The sequence below is a fragment of the Pleuronectes platessa genome, chromosome 12, assembly GCF_947347685.1.
Source record: "Pleuronectes platessa chromosome 12, fPlePla1.1, whole genome shotgun sequence".
NCBI lineage: Eukaryota > Metazoa > Chordata > Actinopteri > Pleuronectiformes > Pleuronectidae > Pleuronectes > Pleuronectes platessa.
The window spans coordinates 11,473,514-11,495,234 of record NC_070637.1 but is presented as its reverse complement, the minus strand read 5'-3'; the positions used below and the strand labels follow the sequence as shown (position 1 = coordinate 11,495,234).

General features: G+C 39.7%; 5 protein-coding genes and 1 long non-coding RNA gene across 7 annotated transcripts; 2 read left to right on the top strand and 4 right to left on the bottom strand.

Moving 5' to 3' along the window:
- The first annotated feature begins 614 nt into the window (after window positions 1–614).
- mgme1 (mitochondrial genome maintenance exonuclease 1) lies at window positions 615–3,661 on the top strand. Its single transcript, XM_053436012.1, has 5 exons — window positions 615–1,734; window positions 1,846–2,083; window positions 2,172–2,304; window positions 2,425–2,555; window positions 2,712–3,661. The coding sequence occupies exons 1-5, from the start codon at window positions 1,218–1,220 to the stop codon at window positions 2,749–2,751; spliced, it is 1,059 nt and encodes a 352-aa protein (XP_053291987.1). The 5' UTR covers window positions 615–1,217; the 3' UTR covers window positions 2,752–3,661.
- Window positions 2,585–5,260, bottom strand: si:dkey-76k16.6 (uncharacterized protein LOC566817 homolog). Of its 2 annotated transcripts, XM_053436014.1 has the most exons (5): window positions 4,650–5,260; window positions 4,392–4,502; window positions 4,177–4,285; window positions 3,480–3,606; window positions 2,585–3,379 (listed from the first exon to the last, which is right to left on the bottom strand). In XM_053436014.1, the coding sequence occupies exons 1-5, from the start codon at window positions 4,719–4,721 to the stop codon at window positions 2,968–2,970; spliced, it is 831 nt and encodes a 276-aa protein (XP_053291989.1). In that variant the 5' UTR covers window positions 4,722–5,260; the 3' UTR covers window positions 2,585–2,967. The 2 variants fall into 2 exon arrangements, with proteins under 2 accessions (XP_053291989.1, XP_053291990.1); XM_053436015.1 differs by lacking the exon at window positions 4,177–4,285 and having other exon boundaries at window positions 4,392–4,473.
- Window positions 5,261–5,357: 97 nt separating this feature from the next.
- LOC128453245 (glycine N-acyltransferase-like protein 3) lies at window positions 5,358–10,155 on the bottom strand. Its single transcript, XM_053436013.1, has 6 exons — window positions 10,044–10,155; window positions 7,375–7,498; window positions 7,183–7,290; window positions 6,983–7,103; window positions 6,157–6,289; window positions 5,358–6,071 (listed from the first exon to the last, which is right to left on the bottom strand). The coding sequence occupies exons 2-6, from the start codon at window positions 7,447–7,449 to the stop codon at window positions 5,672–5,674; spliced, it is 837 nt and encodes a 278-aa protein (XP_053291988.1). The 5' UTR covers window positions 7,450–7,498; window positions 10,044–10,155; the 3' UTR covers window positions 5,358–5,671.
- On the bottom strand, window positions 8,071–10,081 carry LOC128453248 (cystatin-C). Its single transcript, XM_053436016.1, has 3 exons — window positions 9,780–10,081; window positions 8,902–9,015; window positions 8,071–8,452 (listed from the first exon to the last, which is right to left on the bottom strand). Exons 1-3 carry the CDS (start codon window positions 9,969–9,971, stop codon window positions 8,378–8,380), a joined length of 381 nt encoding a protein of 126 aa, XP_053291991.1. The 5' UTR covers window positions 9,972–10,081; the 3' UTR covers window positions 8,071–8,377.
- Window positions 10,156–10,628: 473 nt separating the features above from the next.
- Window positions 10,629–21,531, top strand: LOC128453243 (uncharacterized). The gene is made up of 5 exons (XR_008341483.1): window positions 10,629–10,686; window positions 15,144–15,225; window positions 19,321–19,418; window positions 21,221–21,334; window positions 21,424–21,531. It is a non-coding gene; the product is annotated as an uncharacterized LOC128453243 (long non-coding RNA).
- mad2l1bp (MAD2L1 binding protein) lies at window positions 11,744–15,708 on the bottom strand. Its single transcript, XM_053436011.1, has 3 exons — window positions 15,278–15,708; window positions 13,990–14,276; window positions 11,744–13,387 (listed from the first exon to the last, which is right to left on the bottom strand). The coding sequence occupies exons 1-3, from the start codon at window positions 15,681–15,683 to the stop codon at window positions 12,845–12,847; spliced, it is 1,236 nt and encodes a 411-aa protein (XP_053291986.1). The 5' UTR covers window positions 15,684–15,708; the 3' UTR covers window positions 11,744–12,844.
- Window positions 21,532–21,721: the final 190 nt, after the last annotated feature.

The following is a 21,721-nucleotide window of genomic DNA, read 5'->3' as shown; positions in this document are numbered from 1 at the left end:
GAAATGAAGTGAATTGATCCATTCCACAGTGAAAATGTTGGATTTTACTTTGAAAAATCTCTTAATCTATACAGTAAAAAAGGTTTAATATTCAGTATGTAGGTAGTCAGAGAGGTCCTGAACACAGGCATATCAGTTTATCGCTGAACTTATTGAGCAAAGTGCATCTATAGTACTTTGAAATATCCATAGTGAACTGATTTGATTGTACACATGTTGGACTTTACTTTGAAAAATCTCTTAATCTATACAGTAAAAATGTTTGATCTTCAGTATGTAGGTAGTCAGATAGGACCTGGACATAGGCATACCAGTCTCTCTCTGAATTTATTGAGCAAAGTGTTATTACAGTACTTTGAAGTAATTACCTACTTGAAGCTAAAAATGTGTGACTTATTTAGTAAAATCTCATAATTGATACTGTCAAAATTCTATTCATAAAAATGAAACCGGTAAGACGATATATACTTCTTGTGGATTTAATCCAAGAAATATTTGTTCAAGTTTGCATTTTGTATATGCTCCATGTCAATAGTTTATTTTGAAAACCGGACGTATGCCCACATGTGTTCTTCCTCTAACTTCAAGTACTCCGTTGCCGTCCCCTGTCTGGGCGGTTTGGATGGTTTGGATGCGTTTACCATAAGTGTCAGTACATGAGTGCAGTAGAATTTCTGTGTCGGCTGATTTGACCATAGAGATGCGAGTGTCGGCTGGCTTGACTGCAGTCAATCAGACATGTTGCATTTGTGAACGAGTTTTTATCGCATTTGGTTTCTGATGCGGTCTTTTTAAACATTAATGTAAACAGTTGTTTGTCGTTAATGGAAACATGGAGTGGAACAAAAGTAAACGAAACTCTAGTACCTCTGCGGAGCAGATGGCTACACGGATGTATTTCGAGGATGCACCGCGTATTATGGGTAACATAGTTTTGCGCCTTATGGGTAACGTAGTTTTTTATTGTTACAAAAGCATCAATGAAAATGTAATCAGAACTTCAATTCCCATAGGCGGAAATTTGTGCAACTGAAAAGACGCGTCGTGTGGAAACAGTTTTGTTTGTGTGGAGCGGTAACTTTGGAACATGTATGGGCAAGTACGTGACCGTGAAATATACCGGAAAGCCTCGAAAACACCGTGGTTTTGTGTAGTTGGAAGCCTCTAAGTAGACAATAAGTCATTGTTTTCAGGTTGTTTGTGTGGAAGTTGTCAGAATGTTCATTGTTAAACGTGTGGTGTGTGTTGGAGGCATCATGCTCATCCAGTGCACCTCCCGCCCTGTGAGGAACTTCTCAGCCTGTCACTGCCTGAGCTCCCCTAAAAGACGCAGCTCCTACAGTTTAGCGGTCAGTGAGCGCTACTCCTCTCTTGTGAAGTCCGTCATGTCCTCCAGGGTCAGTTCCCAAACCCCAGACACCCTCCAGGCGGAAGACGAGCACATCTATGGACCTGTTGTCAAAGCTCAACCGCCCTCATCTAAACCAGAGAAGAGGGAGCCTAAGACTCTTCATCCCTTCTTAATATCAGAGAAGACTCTAGAGACAGAGGAGACAGAGTCCGGACCGCCAGTTCGGATTCTGTTGAAAAGGGGCCAAGGAGGGTCCTCAGCACCGAGTGTGACCCGCATCCTTCAGCAGACCCTCTCCCCAGAGCAGAGATTCTACCTGGAGAGGTGGAAGAGGAGGATGATCGAAGAGCTTGGGGAAGATGGCTTCAAAGAATACTCTCAGAGTAAGTACGTATAACATACAGTGTTTGTCTGTGTTAAATTCAGATTGTTATTTGTGACATCTGTGGTCAGAAGTGAGATACTCATGTGATCCGAAATTTGTTTTCAATCAGATTTATTCAGGCAAGGCAAGCTTTTCCATTCCACTTTGGATGACATCATGGAGTCGGGTGCAGAACAGGAGAAGAAGGCTCCTGCAGAGTCACCAGAATATCCAGCTGAGGTTCAGGGATACCTGGAGAGCATCTCTCACATCCTGGAAGACGTCAGTGCAGTGAGAGCGATTGAAAGCACTGTACATCACGACAGCCTGGACTATCTGGGAATTGTTGATTGTGTTGCTCGCTACAGGTACATATGGTCAATTTGCAGACACAGGTACGGTGTACTCTTCCCAAAGCAAAGTGGACATTTCACACTCAGCCTTCTTTATTTGCAGAGGTGTTCTATGTCTTATTGACTGGAAGACTTCGGAGAAGCCCAAGCCATTCCTGAGCAACACATACGACAACCCTATTCAAGTGGCAGCCTATGCTGGGGCTTTGAACAATGACGGAAACTACAAATACCAGGTGTTTTATAGACATAAATGCTGTTTCTCTGATTATAATTCAGATTATTTATGATTTCTTACTACCACAGTGTTACACACCTTCAAAACCTCATACACCACTGATCCCTTCTCACTGCAGGTTGATCATGGACTCATTGTAGTGGCTTATAAGGACGGCTCGCCTGCCCACGCCCACCAGCTCAGCTCAGAGCAGATGCTACAGTACTGGAGGACGTGGTTGCTGCGACTTGAAAAGTTCACAGAACAGAGGTGAAGAAGTCAGATTCATTACATTCAAAATTATTTCAGTTTTTAATGCAGGATCGATTTTAGTCAGAAATAAATGTAATTATAAAAATGCCAATGTCATTAAACAGGCATATATACAGATGTTTTTGACATTACGATTCCTTCTTTTCATTCCAGATCCAGTCATACGTCAATGGATTTTTCAGAAAAGAAATGAGGTGTTTGAAGAGAGATATGCGAGTGCATTTCCATGAAGCAGGTTTTTCAGTTTAAGGCAACTTAACTTCTAACAATTGCTGTAGGACAAAACCATCAGCTTTTAAACGACTTGTTTACCTGCCTTTTCTGTGCTCAATGTGCAAATGAATTAGCTGAACTTAATTTGTTTCTCTAAAGTCCATCAGTTATTTAGAATATATAATATTTGTATTTGTTACCATCCACTGAGCTGTTCATTAAATGCCACCCAGGCCTGCCTGTATGTGGGATCTTCAGTAAAGCCCATGGTTTTAAAAAGCCTGTAGGAGACCAGGTTCTCCTCCTCTATGAAGCAGTAGACTGGATATTCCTGAGTGTGGAGCCTCTTTGCCATGGTGCTGATGAGGACTTTGGCGTAGCCCTTGCCCCTGTGCTCTGGCAGAGTGTGCAGCATTCCCATGGCACACGAGGCATAGGTCAGGATCCAGGACACTGGCCTACGTTGTGCATCCAGCACGCAGCAGGAGGGGAAGTTTGTGATCATGTTGCGGATCATCCCCACAGCCTCGTCATCATTTGCAAACTTCCACGTCTGACTCACGCAGCAAACGTGGGATTCATCCAGAGAGCCGAGGGACATTCCTGAGCTGAACACAACAGAAAGCAGAATTATGAATAGCCTATGAGACCTGTGATGAACATGACCCGTCTTCAGAATTAAGATGTAATTGCTTTGATAGGCCCTACCTGTCTACAGAGGGAAGCTTGGATATATCCTCTAATATCATCATGTGACACACTGCCAGTTTTTTGCTGGACACGTGTTTTTCTGATGCCACTGCATTGAATGTCTCCAGGTGCCGATGGCTGATTGCTTGGACAAAAGAAAATAAGTTTATTTATTGTATTATTAAAACAAGATTACGGATTCCAGTGTCAGAAATGATATCCACCTTGATTTGAAACTTATTCTGCAAATGTTGGTATATTTAGAAGACAGACAGATCAATCATTGATTTGATGTTCATTTCTTGTTTGAGCGTTGGTTTTAACGAAGCTACTGATCTTTGACCTCATCAACTTTTGAGGTGTCAGATTATGAAAGAAATGTTATCATATCTTTCTCAGATCATTAAATGATATGCCACCAACAGTGGGAAGACTTTGACGGTAATGAAGGAGAAGCAAAGTTCAAAACACAGCTACAATTAAACCTTAATGGCAGCAATGTAACAGAAATCCGAGTTTTGGAACTTATTTGTTATTGATCTGTCTTCATATGTCATTTAATGGGACCTGCTTTCATTAAAAATGCAAAGATCACTGCATTATAATTTCATGATAGAATTTCAGTCACTACATGGATTGCTAAATAGGTCTGCTAAATTTAATGTGCTAAAAAGTGACAGAATAAATTAGAAAAAAATATATATATATATTTTACCAAGACAAAGAAACCTGGTCCAATCAAGGATAGAGGACTTTCGTAATGTTTCCTCCATAAGAGCTTCATCCATTGCAAAAAACAGTATATCTTTGAAGAGATCACCTTTCTGGAAGAAAAATATTGTTCGCAGAAATATACAAAAACAGTCTTTCTGTGTGTGTGTGTGTGTGTGTGTGTGTTTGTGTGTGTGTGTGTGTGTTTGTGTGTGTTACCTGCACATGCGTTGGTCTGCAGACAATCACAGTGAAGTGTGGCCATGTGTCCACCAACACCTGGACAGGGTCTGAGCTGACTCTGTTTAACAGGACCAAATTACCGTACACCTTGAAAACAACGCAAACAGCTCAATCATAATCCAGATAATTAAATACAGTCAGTTATTGTTACTGAGATGGTGATACGATTACACTATACGAGACCGACACGAATCAACGAGTTACGATCTGACAGTTCAATCTGACGTTACAAACCAGTAGTGACCGTGGTAGATGTCTTCTCAGCTGGGTCTCTGCGTCTTTCAGCTGCTCTCCGGTCAGCTCCATTGTAAATGTTGGTGATAGTCTCTGAACTGCAAAGACATGTAACCTGCTGCAGTAAACGAGTTTATATGTTTATGGTTCTGAGAGATCGGCTGTGCTGTAGATACAGGCTAACGTAGTGATTGATTATCGATTCGCACTTTCGACACGAAGATCGAGAGCGAGTTTGAACAGCGGGAATCCCTAAAATCTGGTTTATCGTAGTTTACCGCGTATCGATCAAGTCTTAGTATTTTTAAATCCTTCTACAGATTTATGGAAGCCATTTTCCTCATTGTCGCCATGCTCAGATTAGACAGTTTGATTTGTGGTCCAATTTGTTTCTTATCCATTTGCTAGTTTGTTCTCTATAGACATTCCACACAAATACTGATGAACACATGTTATCTGCTAATAGGATTCATTTATCTTCCACTCCCCTGCACATGGTGTGATCCACATGATTCATGTTTACCAAGAAATCACGTGTTATGGTCATTATACTATTACTTCTGCATTGCTCTGCACACACCAACTATTCAGTTAGCAGCTTGGAGTTCAACAAAAATTTGTAATAGTAGAGTAATGGGTAACACAAGGCTTCTAGACTGATGCACCAACTTTTTCATGAAATATCTAGTAAGATGAGATGAGATCGAATGGATGGATAGATCACTTTTATTTGACAAATCTGCTGTAAAAAGGAAATAATGTTATTTACAGTATGTCCCTCATTATTATTATTATTAAAATCCACATCTGGATGCATAGCTTTGGAGAAACCGTAAAAGTTTACATAAACTTGAAGATTATAATTATTTCAAGAATCTTTAAAAAGCACAAAATGCAACAGCATTGACAGCAAGTGTTTTTAAACAACTTCCTTATTTTACCATTACAATCCATTCCTGTTTTATCATACAGATACAAGTTCCTGTGACAGTGTATCAGCTAAACATTCATAACTTTTGAAATCAAATGTTGATGTCAAACCATTGCGCCCTGTATGAAGGATCTTCAGTAAAGCCCAGGTTTTTAAAAAGCCTGTAGGAGACCACGCTCTCCTCCTCTATGAAGCAGTAGACTGGATGGCCTTCATCATGGAGTCTCTTGGCCATGGTGCTGACAAGGATTTTTGCATATCCTTTCCCCCTGTGCTCTGGAAGAGTGTACAACATGCCCATCGCGCAGTAATCATACACCAGGATCCAGCACACAGGCCGACCCTGTCTGTCGGTGATGCAGCATGTCGGAAAGTTGCCAATGTAGTATTTAATCGTGTTGTAACCTTGCTCGGTTCCTCCAAATTTCCAGGTTTTATTCACCAAGTCAACGTGGGAAAGGTTTAGAGATGAGATCCTTGATTCAAGCTCACTGTATGGAAAAAATATTATGATAACCTCAGATCTGAGAGGAGAGAAACATAAGATAAAGGGCTTTTAATGATCTGAGCGTGTACCTGCCGACTGTTGGTGTGAGAAGATGGCTGCTGTCTGCCAAATACAGAAGATGCACCAATGTAAAGGGTCTGATGGAAACTTGTCTGATAGAAGACACCTCCATGAGTGTGGACTCATTGGATTTGTTGAGTCCTTAAAGGAGAACAAATATTTAAGTTTTTACAATTGGGCTATTTGTCTTTACAAGTGGCGGGGGTAAGTATTTACATCCCTAACTCAGGAAAAATAAGAAAACCGTGCACGAATAACTAGTAAAATATTATATAAGCAAAGTGTCTTGACAAAACAATGGTCAAAGCAGGAGATCCCTGCAGTAAATTCACAGATGAGAATTATAATGGACTTCTACAAAAGAGAGAATGAAAGAGCAAGTATAGATTTTGACAATGCTTCAGACCTGATTTAGTCTTTTCATGTTAATAAATATGTTGTGTGGAGAAGATCACTTTTCTTTTGTCTCCTTGAGCTTCTTCTTTGTCTGGATACCTCTGATAAGCATTACTTGGAGATCTATATATGAACAGTGTACATTTGGCTATATGTTGTGTTATATAGATTATTATTACTGATGATTCATGTATAATTATTACATTTTCTGTGATAATAATGGATCATATTTCATAAAGTACCAAATTGTCGAATCCAAACTACAATAACTAGCAACGTAAAAAGGCACAATATTTACCTTGGAGCTGTGTAGGAATATAAAGTGGCATGAAACAGAAATCAACAGGCTACAATAACGTGGAACTAGGAATCTGTGCTGTCTTGTACTTGCCTGACTGAACAAGAAAGTACTTGTTGTCTGCAGTGCTCTGACCTCACCTCCAACCGTGAAATCTGTACTCCAGTCAAGTACATTCTCCTCTGTAAACGATTCCTTTAAAACCTGTGCATCCGTGCTGAAGCATGACACCTTTTTCCTGAGCTGCAGTGCAAGCTTGACCTGGAAAACAAATACAAAATCAAACAACCATGTGGCAGCATACCCAACGGATACCCAAGGTCCAAGGAGATGAACTCACCTTGGGATCAGGTCTGCAAATGATGACCTTAAAATCAGGCCATGAATCAACAATCACCTCCAGTGTACTTGGTTTGTTCCTGTTAATACCATAGAGGAAGCCATAGACCTTAAAATGGGGGAGGAAAATGAATCGCCTCAGTTGTTTACAGGTGCACTGCGATTAAAAGGTGACATGTTGAGGATTAAATACCTTGTAACTTTTTGGTAGGTGTTTGAACAGAGCTCCTTCAGCAACTTTTAGTTCATCTTTGTTCAGGACCTTCATGTTTGGCTGGTGGATATGCAGTTCGATCTGCCTGCCAGCTTGAACTCATCTGTTCCAGTAAAAAACGGTTTCAGAGTCCAGTAACTGTTAAATCATTTACAGTCTGTCATCAGCTTCACACACTTTATATCTGGTGCCACCTGTGCTTCTAAGGCCCGAGCCTAAGTCAGTAAGCGGTCTCCTGACTTAATTCACAAGGAATACTTTCAGAGGACTACATGCTGTTCTTTAGACTTTCAAGGTAGCTTCTGTATTCAGCAGAAAATGTCATCAATGGAAGGAAACAAACTGGTTATCCTCTGTAGCTGCTCCTTTAGTATTACTCAATACAGGTTATATTGTTCTAGACTTCAGAATACAAATAACAGAAAGATGGCAAATGTATGAAATAAGATTTTTTTTGTTTTTACAAAAAGCTCTGGTAATTATTATTTTATCAATTCCTGCCTGTATTTAAACCTTCAATCATCCCACATTTACTTTGTATGGTATGCCAGATAACAATAGAAAAGTAAAATTGACATTTGAACAACAAATGATGCAGTAATACCTGATTGGATTTACCAGTGGTAAATCTGCAAAATCAAACTCAATACGAACACAATCATTCGAGTTCAGGTGCAGCTTTAATCATCATTTCTTTATTAGGTATTTAGGAAACAACAAAGTAGTTCAACACACATTATTTGCAGTTTGCTTGATCTAATGATTATGCATAACTAAGTGCACTATAATACTGCATAGTTTGTTCTGTAATTTGACACAATACAACTGTCAGGTGTCAGTCAATCTAACATACAGTGAAAAAGCAAAGGAAAGTGGAAATGTTAATACATTTGCTGGTTGTCTAGTACAAAGTATTGCTTTTGCATCAAGGTTAATTTTGCAAACGTTGCCGACGCTGAAGGTTTCCCTCGCAGTTCTCCGTCTAGCATTTCTCACCCACCAACTGGATGTCATTAAGCCATGGGCGGCTCCACACGCTGAATGTGCACACGTAAGGCTGCAGGGAAACAGGTCAGAACACACACCAGAAGTCACATTTAAATATTTAATTAAAATATGTACTGTACAAAGCATTTCAATTACTAACCAAAGAACTAAAGTTCAATTATTTGATAAAACATCTCATCTAGTTAAAAACAACTATTGTGTGACATCTTTAGGTTTAACAGTGTGAGTGACACATTGTTATGTTCCGCTAAGGTATTATTGATGCAGGTTGAAGCCAATTCCCTTAACACCACTCTACTTTTTCTAGTTCCTACTTCTCTCTATGGCAACAGCAACAAAGCTCAATGGATCAAAAGGGCGAAATATGCAGTTGATTTGCAATCTGATGAAGAACATGATCTATTGTTTAAGTGTTAAAGGTTTAAAGTAAATTGATTAACATCCAACCCGTGTGTCTAAAACCTCTCCGTTTAAATAATGAATGAAAGCTGCAGTTACCCGAGCAGAGGCTGGGTCTTGGTAGATGGCGCACACATCATTTGCAGCATCGTTCTTCCTGCAGGGGGTCTTGGCCATTTGCACGGTGATGATGTACTTGTAGCCAGCGACCACCTGGAGGAAGACATGGGTGAGGAAAACCGCAATTTTTCATTTTAAAACCCTTAATAACAAAACACTGAAGCATTAACACAGAGCACATTTCAGAACTTAAATGAACACAAAACACTCATTATCAGCCTTTGTCAGTCGAAGACCAGGGAATGAGCTGATGCAGCTCCACGCAGTTGCCTCAACACATTATAACTTAAGTTAAGATAAGATACAATAAGATAATGGTAGAATATGATATGATTAGGTAGGGCACAATAAGATATGATAATATTTGATCTTACGGTACAATACAATGAGAAAAGATAAGAAAAAATAAGATATGAGATATCATACAATAAGACATGGTAATGTCCGATACAATAATGTTTATTTGTCCCGCTAAGGGGAAATTTGAAGAATAACATGGCAAGAGGGAAAGTGAAAAAACACTTAAAAGCAATAAAGAAGTAAAAAATAAAATGTATAAGCTAAGGGATATATAAACAGTGTATGCTGTGTAACAGAAATGTATGAAGTGTATGATAAACAAGAAAAAGCGGATTGGACTGGTGAATGTGTTGGGAAAGAGAGAACGGGGTGTGACAGGATTATGGTGTTTACGTCGAGGCCTATGTGATTATCTTTAGGAATAGAGGAACACATGAACAGTCAGTGTGGACCGGAAGGTTTGGGTACAGGCCTACTGGCACTGAGGCCTAAACACACACTGGATTACCGTAATTCCCTCGGGCAGACATCCTGGGAGACAATAATCAGCCACTGACCTGTCTCTGGACCTTGATCACTTTAGCCACCTGGCTCTGGAACAAGTCGTTGGAACCTCTGTTATGTTTGATGACGGCGAAGTCGAGGGCGTCCTGCGCTTCGCTGATATCGATGTCTTGGGGCCCCCCCACCAAACTGCCCAAGCCCACGGCGAACAGAGCCGCGAGGACGGGAAAGACGAGCTGGTTCATGGTGTTTCTGTCGATGGAAACACGGAGCCTGGCAGAAGAGGAACTAAACAACAACACCGGTCTGTAACCTACCTCTTTATGTAAACAGCGACGTCACGGCGGAGGGAGTGACGTCTCTCCACAGCCAATCAAAAAGCTCTGTAAAAAGCTCTGCAGCCCAAACGCGCACTGATATTTTCCGCGGGAGGGCGGAGTTAGACCCTCCAGCGCCGCCCTGCAGGTCGAGTCAGGGCGTCTCATGAAGTATGATGAATGTACTGGTCAAAATGGCATTCAGTCACAAGTGTTAAACTAAAATAACCTAAAAGACTCATTCACCTCTCATGACAAACCTAATACGTTTGATTCTATATGGTCTGTGATTGCTTCACCTTGTAATAGTTCCACTACCGCTAACAATATTACTTACATTCTATTTTATATTTATCTACAGTTATATATTTTACTATAATTAATATTTTATTTTACTATTTTGTTTTTATTTTATATATTTAATTTTGGTTTTGATATTCTATTCTTTTTTGCTTGTGTGGTTTATTCCCTAAATATTTTCGGGCTTCTTTTAAATACCATCTAAAAGACCTCTTTCTTTCTTTCTTTCTTTCTTTCTTTCTCTATATTTACACAGTTTTGTTTTTGTTATTTTTACAGCTTCATCTCTAATGTTGGAAACGTCCTTATGGTAAAATGCCTCGTTCTGGTTTAAAACATTTTGGTGAGTTGACCGGGGCTCCTACATCACCTCGTTGTTTTTGTTTCAGAGGTTAGGGTTAAGTTTTTGCAGAGAACAAAGTGCACCGATGACCAAAGGACTAAAGGATTTAAATGATGACCTTGACTATAAAAAAAAGGGGCCCTCATGATTGGTCCTAATCTACTCTCTTAATTCAATTTCCTTGAGAAGAATATCTGGGACGTCCTGAGGGAATAAGGCTACCACTCAGGCCACTAAACCAGACACTGCAGGTGGGGATATAAACCGAGAGATAATCTCACCAATACTGATGATCATATTGACAGCGTTGATGGATTAAGCACAATCTCTTGTTGTTTTCTCCAGAAAATTCCTGAGAAAATAAACTGAAACAATTCAAATGTCACCAATATTTTGTAAATTCATTATTCTGTTAGTTCAGATTTTATCATAGAGTAGTTTTAATAGTGTTTATTGGATGTGGAGAGAATGATCCTCAATTTGTTTGTGGTCAGAATAGAAATTACATTATGACAGACTGCTTGCTGTCATCATGAATAACTCTGTGCTGGAAACACAGCATGCGACCAAGCTCTCACATGTCAAAACTGTAGTTTTTTAATCAGCTATCTGACCTTTACAAACCTTGAGACCCAAACTTCTCTTACATTTTATTCAGAGCAGGGATATCTGTGGCCACTGGATTGAGCGTGTTCCCTCTGGACATGTTTCGATGTCAAAAATGCGGCTTTTTGTGAAGCCAAAGTATGGAGCCAAATCCAAGCCAATAGTTTTGAACATTTGACAAAAAAATTAAAAGGAAGTTTTGATCTGGAAAAACACAACACTATATTAAAAAGCTTTGGTGGGTTAAATATAATTTTGATTCAATTCTGGAATAGTTTTGAATAAAATATTTTTATCAGTTTCAGATCTTTTTTCACTTTCAGATCGTATTTTTTCAGTATTAGATTTCAAATGATTAAACCTATGGCCTGGATTTGGCTCCATTCAGCAGTTGCTGGTTCCTATAACCAGTTTTGTTTTCTGGACCACTTAATGACCTCTCAGACCAGTGTTATGTTTTATGTCTTTTTAATGATGGAACACAAACAAATCTCTGTGTCTATGATCCCTCCCACACAACACATCCAATTCTTAACGTGTCCACAAAATTGCAACACTGCTGAAATCATATGAAGGTTTAGATAAATGTAAACATGTACACATATGATACTGGCAATCCAATGTGTCTACAGATTGTATTAAATAAAGCAATATAATGTGTTAAACCTCTCATGTTAAGTACGTTAGAATGATATTGCATCAGCATTATGCTTGTTGGTTTGTGTTTAAAGGGATAGTTCACTGGACAATTTAAATTCACTCATTATCTACTCACCACTAAGCCGATGGAGGGGTGGATTAAGTGTTTGAGTCCACAAAACACTTCTCGAGTTTCAGAGCTAATTTTTTTTTTACGTCAATGGTGACCTGGACTTCAGATATAATAAAACTGAAAAAACATAACATGCCATATTGCTCGTGTTGTGTCATTCAAGTGCCTGCATACCCCGACATTCATTTTCAACTGAAAACAGCGTCACTTGCACCATGTTTTAAGCCTGAATGTCCGCTGATATCTATACATTGTTTAGCTACGTCTACTAGCATTGCACCTTACGGGAGTTGACTTTTAGGCTTGTTTTATTACATCTGAAGTCTAGTGCACCATTGACGTAATCTGTATTGGACCCTGCTGCAACAAAATTGATTTCTGAGACACCAGAAGTGTTACAGCCACCCTTCCATCGACTTAGTGGTGAGTAGATAATGAGTGAATTTTCATATTTCAGCCAACTATCCCTTTAATGTCTTTACAAATTAGTGATACAAAACATGTAAAACATTCTTAATAAATATATAAAAATAAAATATTCCCCAACTGATTAGATCAAATGCAAACAAAGCATCTTGAGAACAAATTTTCTAAATATTTCAGAAGACAGTTAGAGAAAAGTTTGTGTCAATACACCCACTGTAGTTTGGGTTAACATACTTTTAATCACCAGTAGAGAAGACTTATCTCATAATTCAATAAAACATGTACAGCTCAATTCAAAATTAGCTTTAACCACCATTAAAATGTAATATAAGGTATAAGAAAGGGAGCTTTAATCTATTTGCTCCCCGTCTTGGTTGAGTTGCTGAAGCCCTTGATCATCATTGGAGCCTGAAACCACACATAATCCTGCCAGTCTGACCCCTCTGCCCCTGTGTCCTTGCTGGGATCAGTGGAAAGAGCAATAATTTGGTTCCTTACACGAGTTGGCACTTTAAATTGTAGTTTAGGGCGGAACCAGCCTACACCGCAATCCCTGTGAGCGAGCACTAAGACTGTGGTGGGCATTAAACGAACAGGTCTGGTGTCAGACAAAAGGTCCGCCACGAAAAGCGTGCGGAAGAGTTGCCTTAAGCACGAGGACACCCGCAGACTGTGATCCCCACCAGCCAACACCAGCCCCTCCAGGTTGATCTCATACAGCTCTTTGGGCAGGATGAGGGAGCCACCCATTAGGAGCAGCACACGGGGCACCCTGCTCAGGGAAAAAAGCACCTCCAGCTGCTGCAGCAACTCCTCCAGATCCTGAAGGGTTTGCTGACACTTGCGCCCGTCCATGTCCGCTGTCTGCACTGGTCTGCGAATCACTGTGTCTTTATCCTGAAAAGCCAAACATTTATTTAAAACCTTTAATTGAATAACCAACCTGCCAAAGTGCTTGCTCGTTCTGAAGACTGTTGGGTTTCTCTAAGGTCTCGACCTCAATATGTTATGATCCGGGGCTTAAAAATGAATGGAATATGCCCCTAATAACGCGAACCATCTGTCGTTTTAATTTGTTTTTATTGCCATGTATTTTGTGAAGCACTTTGTAACCTTGTTTAGATAAGTGCTATACAAATAAAGTTATTATTATTACAACATTTCTTAATCACTTATCCCAAGGAGGTTACCTGTACATTTGTTTGTTGGTTGATTTGTATGCTTGTTTGATTGTCAGCAAGATTACAGAGAACAATTGAACGGATTTCCATGAAATTTGGTGGACGTATGCAGTGTGGGTAGGGGAAAATCTATTGTGTTTCAACATTTTCACCCAAAGAATAATTCCTGGATCTCAAGCTTTAAAAAAATCTGACAAATCAAGGGAACTGATCTATGAGTGTGTGACAGGGGTAAACGCTATACCGAGTGCAATTACGGTATTTTTAATTTTCACTTTCATATTTTTGATGTGCAAGAAGATAATGTTTCCTGCTCACCTGCATTGAGGCTTGTTGCTTCTTCTGGGAATAAACCAGCTGGTCATAAGTCATGGGGAGTTGCTGTCTCTGATAGAGAATGCACTTGAGGATCTCGCTGACAAAGCGGCAGCAGCCATCCTGAGTCACAGTGCCAGGAAAGACGACGCTCACATAGCCTTGCTCCCGCGCTCTTCTCGCCACCTCAGCATCGTTGTGCTCTGTGTGACTGTGTTTACTGGCAGTCACACTGGAATCATTCAAACCTTTCTGACCAGACGTGTTTTCCTCTTCTTCCTGAGCAATATCTGTACAAATAGAGACAATGAATAATGTCATTTGAGTGAGTAATGGACTCATCTAGGTCAATTTCAACTAGTCAAATTAAATGTTAAGGAAATCTAGCAGAGCCAGTTTTCAAATGAAGCCATTGTCCCCATTTCCCTAAAAAGTATGCAAGACTACACAAGTAGTATCAGAGATATGTACTCAATGCATCAAAATAAGATTACTTATGATTCTGAATTGTTCTTTTCACCGTTATATATTGTGCTTCAAGGGGTGAAACGGTTGCTGGTAACATGGTATACCATAGTACAATTCCCAACACTTAGTTGCACAGTATTAATGTTTAATTACCATGATTATCATGGTGATTTGACAATCCCCTGTCACCAATTGCGTTTAACAAACACTATTCATTTGTCCTGACTTTCAAATGTCTCCTCTGCTTGGAGAGAAACTCAATGATGTGAATGATGTAAAATAATGGGTAAAATAAATTGAAATGAAACAAACAATATTGAGCATTATTAGGATATTCTAAAGTGAACCAATATTATTAAACTTTTGGAAAACATTAGCACATTCTATTAACTTATTAGTTGAGTTCATTTCAACCTGCATTATGGGAAGTTTCTTTATTAACTAAAACCTTATTCCAATTTTCTCATTTCATATGGTTTTGATTGTAGTATTATTATTATCATATTACTAATGAAACAATGATAACAATAAACCCAGAAAAGCTGCCTGCAAACCATCAAATTTAAGAAACTGGAATCTGAACTACTGCTGTTAAGTAAATCCAAATTATATGTCACAAAGTTAAAGATATTCTGAGAAGTGGTACAAGTCATTATTTTGAGAACGTTTCTTATTTTCATGATTTGCAGGATGCGGAAATGTGTTTCTACAATGAAGCAACAAACACTGAAATCAATCTTCCTGAAAGGAAACCAGAGATACACTATAAAAGTGAGTGACGGAGCCATGAAGACACACACAAACACACACACACACACTCTACCTGCTGCGACGTTCTCCTTCTCCTCCGTGTTGTTTACACGTGGCTCATTTGAATTTAATCTGTTTTCACTGGAGACGTCTTTCAATTCTCTTTCGTGATCCGAGTGTAAAGGTGTGTGTGGGGCCTCGGCTGAGAGCTGTTCGGCTGTTTCCGCAGACGCTCGGTATGAATGGGAGTCTTCGGGAACACGGTGCAAAGTTGGTACTTCACTCGTCGTGTCGTGCTCCTGAGTTGAGCTCGTATCTTCATCTGGAGAAAACCTCAGACGTGTCTTTATCCCATTGTCCCCGCTGCTAACGATGGACCCGTCCTCTGTGTCCTCACAGCGTAAAGTTGGTTTAGATACATCCGACTCTTCTGCCATAGTTTTGAATGTCTCCGCCGGGTCTGTACCGCGCTGCATCATGGGAGACGTGGACTTCAATGACCCTTCGGAAAATCGACTTCCCTTTGTGAAATCGTGGTTAATCCATCGACTGTAATATAATTGTATTCTATTCAATTGTATTCTAAATTACAATAATAATAGTAATAATAATAATAATAATAATAATAATAATAATACATTTATTTGTATATCACTGATCTAAATAAGGTTAAATAGCGCTTCACATAAAAAAAATGTTTGTTCGAACAAAAAATAACATATTGTTTCTGTACTTCTTTACTAAAAAAAACCCACAGGGGCGGCTCCTGGTACAGGCGACATAGGCGGTTGCCTAGGGCGCAAAATGCCGAGAGGGCGGCACAAGAGACTGATTTATCATGATGTGACACATGCATGTAAAACAATACAGTAACGTCACACCATCATCCTCTAACCCCGGGACGCACCGGAGGAAGAGGCGCGGTTAAAAGCTGTCCGCCTCCTTTCCTCGCCAATGTTGAATACTTGGGCTGTTCGCAGCGTAGTGCCGGGAAGAACCGGGAAGCGCCGCAGCCACACACACACACACAAGTACATAATCTCGTACATAATGCGGGGGGGGTGGCGGCTACAGGCTTGCTTGTCAGTCACCTGTGAAGACCAGTATCATTTACCCCTGAACCAGCGCGGAGAAATGATGATGAAAAATTAAATATAAAAAAATTAAATATAAAATTATATTAAAAAAATTTAATTAGATGAAAAAAAAAATGCGCACGCACATCCTGCGCAGAAGCCCATTGCGCACATCCTGCGCAGAAGCCCAATGCGCACATCCTGCGCAGAACCGAACTGCGCACATCCTGCGCAGAAGCCCATTGCGCACATACTGCGCAGAAACCCATTGCAGGAATTGGCAGTTTTTTTTAAATTAATTTATTTACATTTATTTAAATTTTTACCTGTTTTTATTTTTAGTTAATTCCAATTTATATAGTGTAAGATATTCTTAAATTAATACAGTGTGTTTTTAAGAGTTAAGTATATTGCCGGCACGAAGATGGCAATCGAACCTAGGACCTTCTTGTTGGAGTTGACTTTACTGACTAGGCCTGCTGATTCCCATGGGTAACTAAGCACAATAAGAAGATGGACAAATTATCGTGTGTGTGATATACACTTCAGAGAAAATATTTTCTACTTTTCTACATATATTTGATAGCCTTACTTAAAAGTTACTTTTATATATTTGGATTTTAGATACTGGATGATTTAACATGCTTTAAAAGCCTATTGTTATAGAATAAACCAGTAGTTCACAACCTTATCTTGACGCCTTTCAAGAATCACAGTCTGCTGCTGCTTTTGGTTTCCATGTGATGTCTTGAGGCTGCCCCCTGCTGGCTGCTGGGTTGCTCTGCACTCCAGCTGTTGTCTTGAATGAGCTTTGCTAATGGAAGAATACTGCATAGTCACAGGCAGTATGCGTTGAGAGCACAGCATCCTGGTTTAAATGTTACTATCAACACATCTCCTTTGTTACTCTGTGTGCAACAAGCATACTGTGTCAGGGTGAAAATTTAAATTAATTTCACTGCATACAGTACAAACGACACAAAAGATTTGTACTGACAGGAGAAAACTTCCTTCAAAGTTGTACACAACTCAATATGGATGATGGGTACACAGTTGTAGCTATGGTAGATAGTTGTGTATTCAAAACAAATGAGCTGTTAAAAGACCTACCTCGTACATAACTTACCGTCAAGTAAACTACAGGTCTATTAGAAGAATGTACATAAACCATTAATAATAGAAGAAGAGAATTTACTTCTCAAACAGAGAAACTGTCTCTGTTTACACCTTGATCCTAATATAACTTAAAAAGCAAAAGCAAAGAATTAAATCATTTCAACATGCATCAGTAGACATTCATTTATCTGAAATACTTTTAATAAAACATGCACTTGTCAAAGTGTAGGTGTGCTACGTCTTGAAAAACAGCTTCTGGTTCCTATCACTTGTGTTTACACATGTACTAACTTTCTGGAGGCCAAGTATGAATTACGAAATGTGAGAATGGGTTAAAAAAATAACTGTACTTGTGTAACAGTGTATTATATATAGGTGCATCTTTGTCAGCTGTAAAGCCAGTTACAGTTTATAAGTGGGTCGCATCGAAAAGTCATTTCACGTCAAATTGATTTTTTTTTACCGGGGCTCTGATCTGCTGAGAGCTGGAATTGTATGTTTCAACACCTGTGTGTTGGCCTATGGCTAAACAGGCTCAGGAAAATCTTACACCATGATGGGTCACACCCAGGCAATGTCAGCTTTATCTGCACTAGAAGGTTAAAGTGGCAACTTGCCCTGTAGCAATCTTATGAACATTATCAGGTTATTGCCTCTGCCAAGGATGTTTTGTTGTCACCCTTGTCCATTTGTTTCTTGTTGATTTGTTTGTTTGTAAGCAGGATCAAGAAATCTACTCAATTTCCCAGGGGGCAGATTCAGGGATTTTGTATCCACTCTCTGTAACACTGCAAAATAGGAACATTTTCAACACAGTTTCATAGAGAACAATTCATCGGTCTTGACTAAAAAAAAAATTTGGCACAAAAAGGGAACTGATATCATAGCAGTGTCTCAATTCAGGGGATGCATCCTTCGGAGTACGCGGTCTACCCGGCTAACGAAGGTGGTGGTCTTCATGGATCGGCCAAGCCCCTGAAGGGCAATGAATCCTGGGATAGGTTGAGCCAGGATGGATCCACCTGTTGGAGACTTCACTTCTCTGGGATGGAAAGGCACTTTTGTTGGCCTGGAGGGGCCAGTCGCACCGCTGTGAGGCAATCAGTCTTCAAATGCAGCCTCCAAATGATGTGGCCCCTGAAATGAGACACACCTTATGAGTGGGTGAACTGTGGTGCGACTTGATTTAATTTAAGTGGACTGTTGGGCCTTGGTCAAGCTGTAAACGCTCTTTCTGCTGTTCTATTTTCCACCTTGAATCTCAACTGTGGCCTTGAGGTTATAGCCCTTCAAACACCAGGGATCATCATGCAAGGAGTCCGAAATATTCCAAGCATTGAGGTTGCATCATAGCTCTAAAACAACGTGCACAAGCAGCGACTCCTCCACACCACATTAGAAACGGACTAATGACAGCCTCATCAGACCTCCCTCCCCTTCTCTCCATTTATCTCAATGTGTTCTCCCCGCTAATCACAAAATGTGATGAGGGCAGCAACCCATAGCTTTTCTCTCCTCACCTTGCACAGCCATGGAAATTTCACATTACCCAATGAGGTTTCCTGATTGTCTACCAGGAGGCTTGTGCAAGGTCATCAGCGGTGCTGCTGTCAACATCGCAGATAATTATATATGCCTCTTTATGCTCACTATCTGTTACTTTGTAATTAAAACAAGAGGGCGTGCAGATCCGATTGGAATTGCTTTATGCTTCAGTAATTCCATATCAGATGAGTGGTTGTTTGTGTTGTTCAGTAGTCTTTACATGTGCTGAGTAGTGTTCAGAGCCTCGCACACAACACTAAAATTAGGAGAATATAATGGGAGCAAAATTAAATTTTCATGAAAAAGTGAACTATTTGTAACACTATCGTTTTGTGATAAGAGTTCTAATTGTGACATTTTCTGCTTTTTGATGTGTCAGGGAGATGAAGGTTTAATCCCACGGATCTGCGAAGGCTTGTTCCGGCAGATATCTCATAGAAGCCAGAGTGATGCAATGTCGTTCGGTACAGAGGTCAGGTAACCATACACACAGCAAATATTTATTTTTTATCTTTAAATCACGGTGCAGGACTGTTACAGATTTACAGATTTAATTAAGTGTTAAACCTGTCAAACACTCAAAGCTTTTTTTTGGTACAGAGCATATAGAGCTGGTGTGGTCCAGTAACACTGCTGAATCCAAAGCTATTGCTTTACACAGAGTTATTAACTGATCTAAGATTAAATATAAAAATAGCATAGTCTTGCCATACTTGAATTACTAAACCAAATATGAATAATGCTAAAGGATATAGCAGCTAACAGAGATGATGCCTCATCACCATGGTGGAGGTTTGTCTCATGCTATTGTACAACTGCCCGAAAGCAATGTTGCAAATATATGTAAGAAACAAGTAGAAGTCTTATTTTCATTATTATGAAATTACTCAGTGAGGCACAGCACCTTTTCCTAAGTTCAACCAAAGGCTATGTGACTTACCAAATGGAATGCACATGTGGAATAAACCAGCACACACTGCTCTTTCCACTCCCTTCATCTAATGGTGATAACAGAAATAAAAACAATAAGGCAGTTCTCCGTTAGTGCTTTGTTCTGTTTTTCGTTATAACCTAACTGTAACACGGCCCTTTTTAAAGGCAGCAAAACATTAAGGATCGATTTCTATCAAAGTCTACAATGATACAGTCTCATTACAATATCTCTTTCAAGTCTCAGCTCCGCTCTTATATGATTATTGTTCGCAGATAAAAATTGAGGATTTGAATCTTGTCAGACTACTGTGAAAACATTATTGAGCCATTTGGTTTCATCTGTGCTGCTGGCACATTATTTGGGTTTAATTCAACTCCGGAATTGGGTTTTTATCTGCCAGGCCCTGCCAGGCCCCGCTTCAGAAGATTTTGAATAGCTCGAAAATGAGTGAGGGATGGCAAGTTTGACAAGTAACACAGTTGAATTGTAATTTTTTAGGATTCAGTGTGGCTCATACATCAGTCTCCGAATAGATTGTCTACGTGTTGTCATCAGGTAAATTAATGTTAGTGTTATCAGCATCAGGTAGACAGGTTATACTAATTATTAAAAACTATTTAACAATCCCGTTGCACCCAACATAGATTATGGTTTCATAGAGTGCAGTTTCCTTCATTACTTAATTTCTCATTTCTCTGTCATGGCTCCACTCCTCACTGGAAAGACATTTAGTAATTTAGTTTTGCTTTCTTCTGAAACCTTTTAGTGTGTTTTGTCTTTGTGCCATTTAATTCCATCGCTGTTAAACCCCATCATGCATTTTTTATTCTGTAATAAAGAATATAATAGAAGAATCATAAGTTTAACGAATGTAATAATGGCAGCTATGCCTCTAGTCATTTAGAAACCATCTAATATCACAAGAGGTCTGAGTTGTCATCAATGCCAGAAAACGACCTGTGTGGCTACATCCAGAGGATATGGTTCCTGCCATTTCATTATTGTCACACATTCCTAAAGCCTTATTATTTCATGCTTTGCATTATTTTCAAATCAGCGACTCAGATTGGTCCTTTGGTGAGTGCAAGCACCCGCCACAGTATTGATTGAGGTGCTCTGTTGTTTGTTTATTCTAAGCCATGCAAGCAGAATGCAGGCACATTTTTGGCCGTAAACTCACGGCTTCTATTTTCCTGTTAAGTAGTAAATAGCAACTTGTTTTGTTCTCACCTGGTGCTGTGCCATTCACATATCTGCATTCAGACACTTTATTCATTTGTTCTTTTGTGGCCTTGGTGCAATCTTGGATGAGATTTTTGCATCTGTGTTTCTGTCTCGGCACCAGCTCTTTAGAGATCTATAATGAACGTGTGCAGCACCTCCTCAAGCAGAGAGCTACACCTACAGATGGTGGAGGTCAGACTGAGTGAGCACCCAAGAGATGCCCCCTATGTTCAGAGTAAGTATTCGGTTATACTCCACGACCACTGCAGCTGAGCTTAAATAAATCGATATGATCTCATACAGGAAACTACATCTTGTGTGTAGATCTGTCCAAGCACTTGTTGCATAACCGCAGTGACGTGGAGGACCTGATATCTCTCGGCGACGCCAGGCGCACCACAGCCAGCGTGGGCATGAATGACCTCAGTAGCCACTCCCGCGCCATCTTAACCATTAGCTTCACACATCAGCTTCAGTCTGCCATGTCTCATGTTCTCAGTTTGATTTGGGGTGGTCCACTGTTAGTAAAGGCCATTCCTCCTGAGCTCTAATTAGCATCAAGTATCCATTTTGTGAAGTGATCACTTTCAACTTGTCTTCATCTTCAAAGTATTTCTCTTTT

Coding starts and splice junctions, on each gene's coding strand:
- mgme1 (XM_053436012.1), top strand. CDS start 1,218: ATGTTCATTGTTAAACGTGTGGTGTGTGTTGGAGGCATCATGCTCATC. Junction 1,735..1,845: donor CTTCAAAGAATACTCTCAGA/GTAAGTACGTAT, acceptor GTTTTCAATCAG/ATTTATTCAGGCAAGGCAAG. Junction 2,084..2,171: donor GATTGTGTTGCTCGCTACAG/GTACATATGGTC, acceptor CTTTATTTGCAG/AGGTGTTCTATGTCTTATTG.
- si:dkey-76k16.6 (XM_053436014.1), bottom strand. CDS start 4,721: ATGGAGCTGACCGGAGAGCAGCTGAAAGACGCAGAGACCCAGCTGAGA. Junction 4,503..4,649: donor ATCTACCACGGTCACTACTG/GTTTGTAACGTC, acceptor GTTGTTTTCAAG/GTGTACGGTAATTTGGTCCT. Junction 3,607..4,176: donor GACCAGGTTTCTTTGTCTTG/GTAAAATATATA, acceptor CTTTTGTCCAAG/CAATCAGCCATCGGCACCTG.
- LOC128453248 (XM_053436016.1), bottom strand. CDS start 9,971: ATGAACCAGCTCGTCTTTCCCGTCCTCGCGGCTCTGTTCGCCGTGGGC. Junction 9,016..9,779: donor TGATCAAGGTCCAGAGACAG/GTCAGTGGCTGA, acceptor GTCTTCCTCCAG/GTGGTCGCTGGCTACAAGTA. Junction 8,453..8,901: donor AAGACCCAGCCTCTGCTCGG/GTAACTGCAGCT, acceptor GTTTCCCTGCAG/CCTTACGTGTGCACATTCAG.
- LOC128453245 (XM_053436013.1), bottom strand. CDS start 7,449: ATGAAGGTCCTGAACAAAGATGAACTAAAAGTTGCTGAAGGAGCTCTG. Junction 7,291..7,374: donor ACCTACCAAAAAGTTACAAG/GTATTTAATCCT, acceptor CCCCATTTTAAG/GTCTATGGCTTCCTCTATGG. Junction 7,104..7,182: donor TTTGCAGACCTGATCCCAAG/GTGAGTTCATCT, acceptor TTTGTTTTCCAG/GTCAAGCTTGCACTGCAGCT.
- mad2l1bp (XM_053436011.1), bottom strand. CDS start 15,683: ATGATGCAGCGCGGTACAGACCCGGCGGAGACATTCAAAACTATGGCA. Junction 14,277..15,277: donor GAAGGAGAACGTCGCAGCAG/GTAGAGTGTGTG, acceptor CTATTTGTACAG/ATATTGCTCAGGAAGAAGAG. Junction 13,388..13,989: donor AGCAACAAGCCTCAATGCAG/GTGAGCAGGAAA, acceptor TTGGCTTTTCAG/GATAAAGACACAGTGATTCG.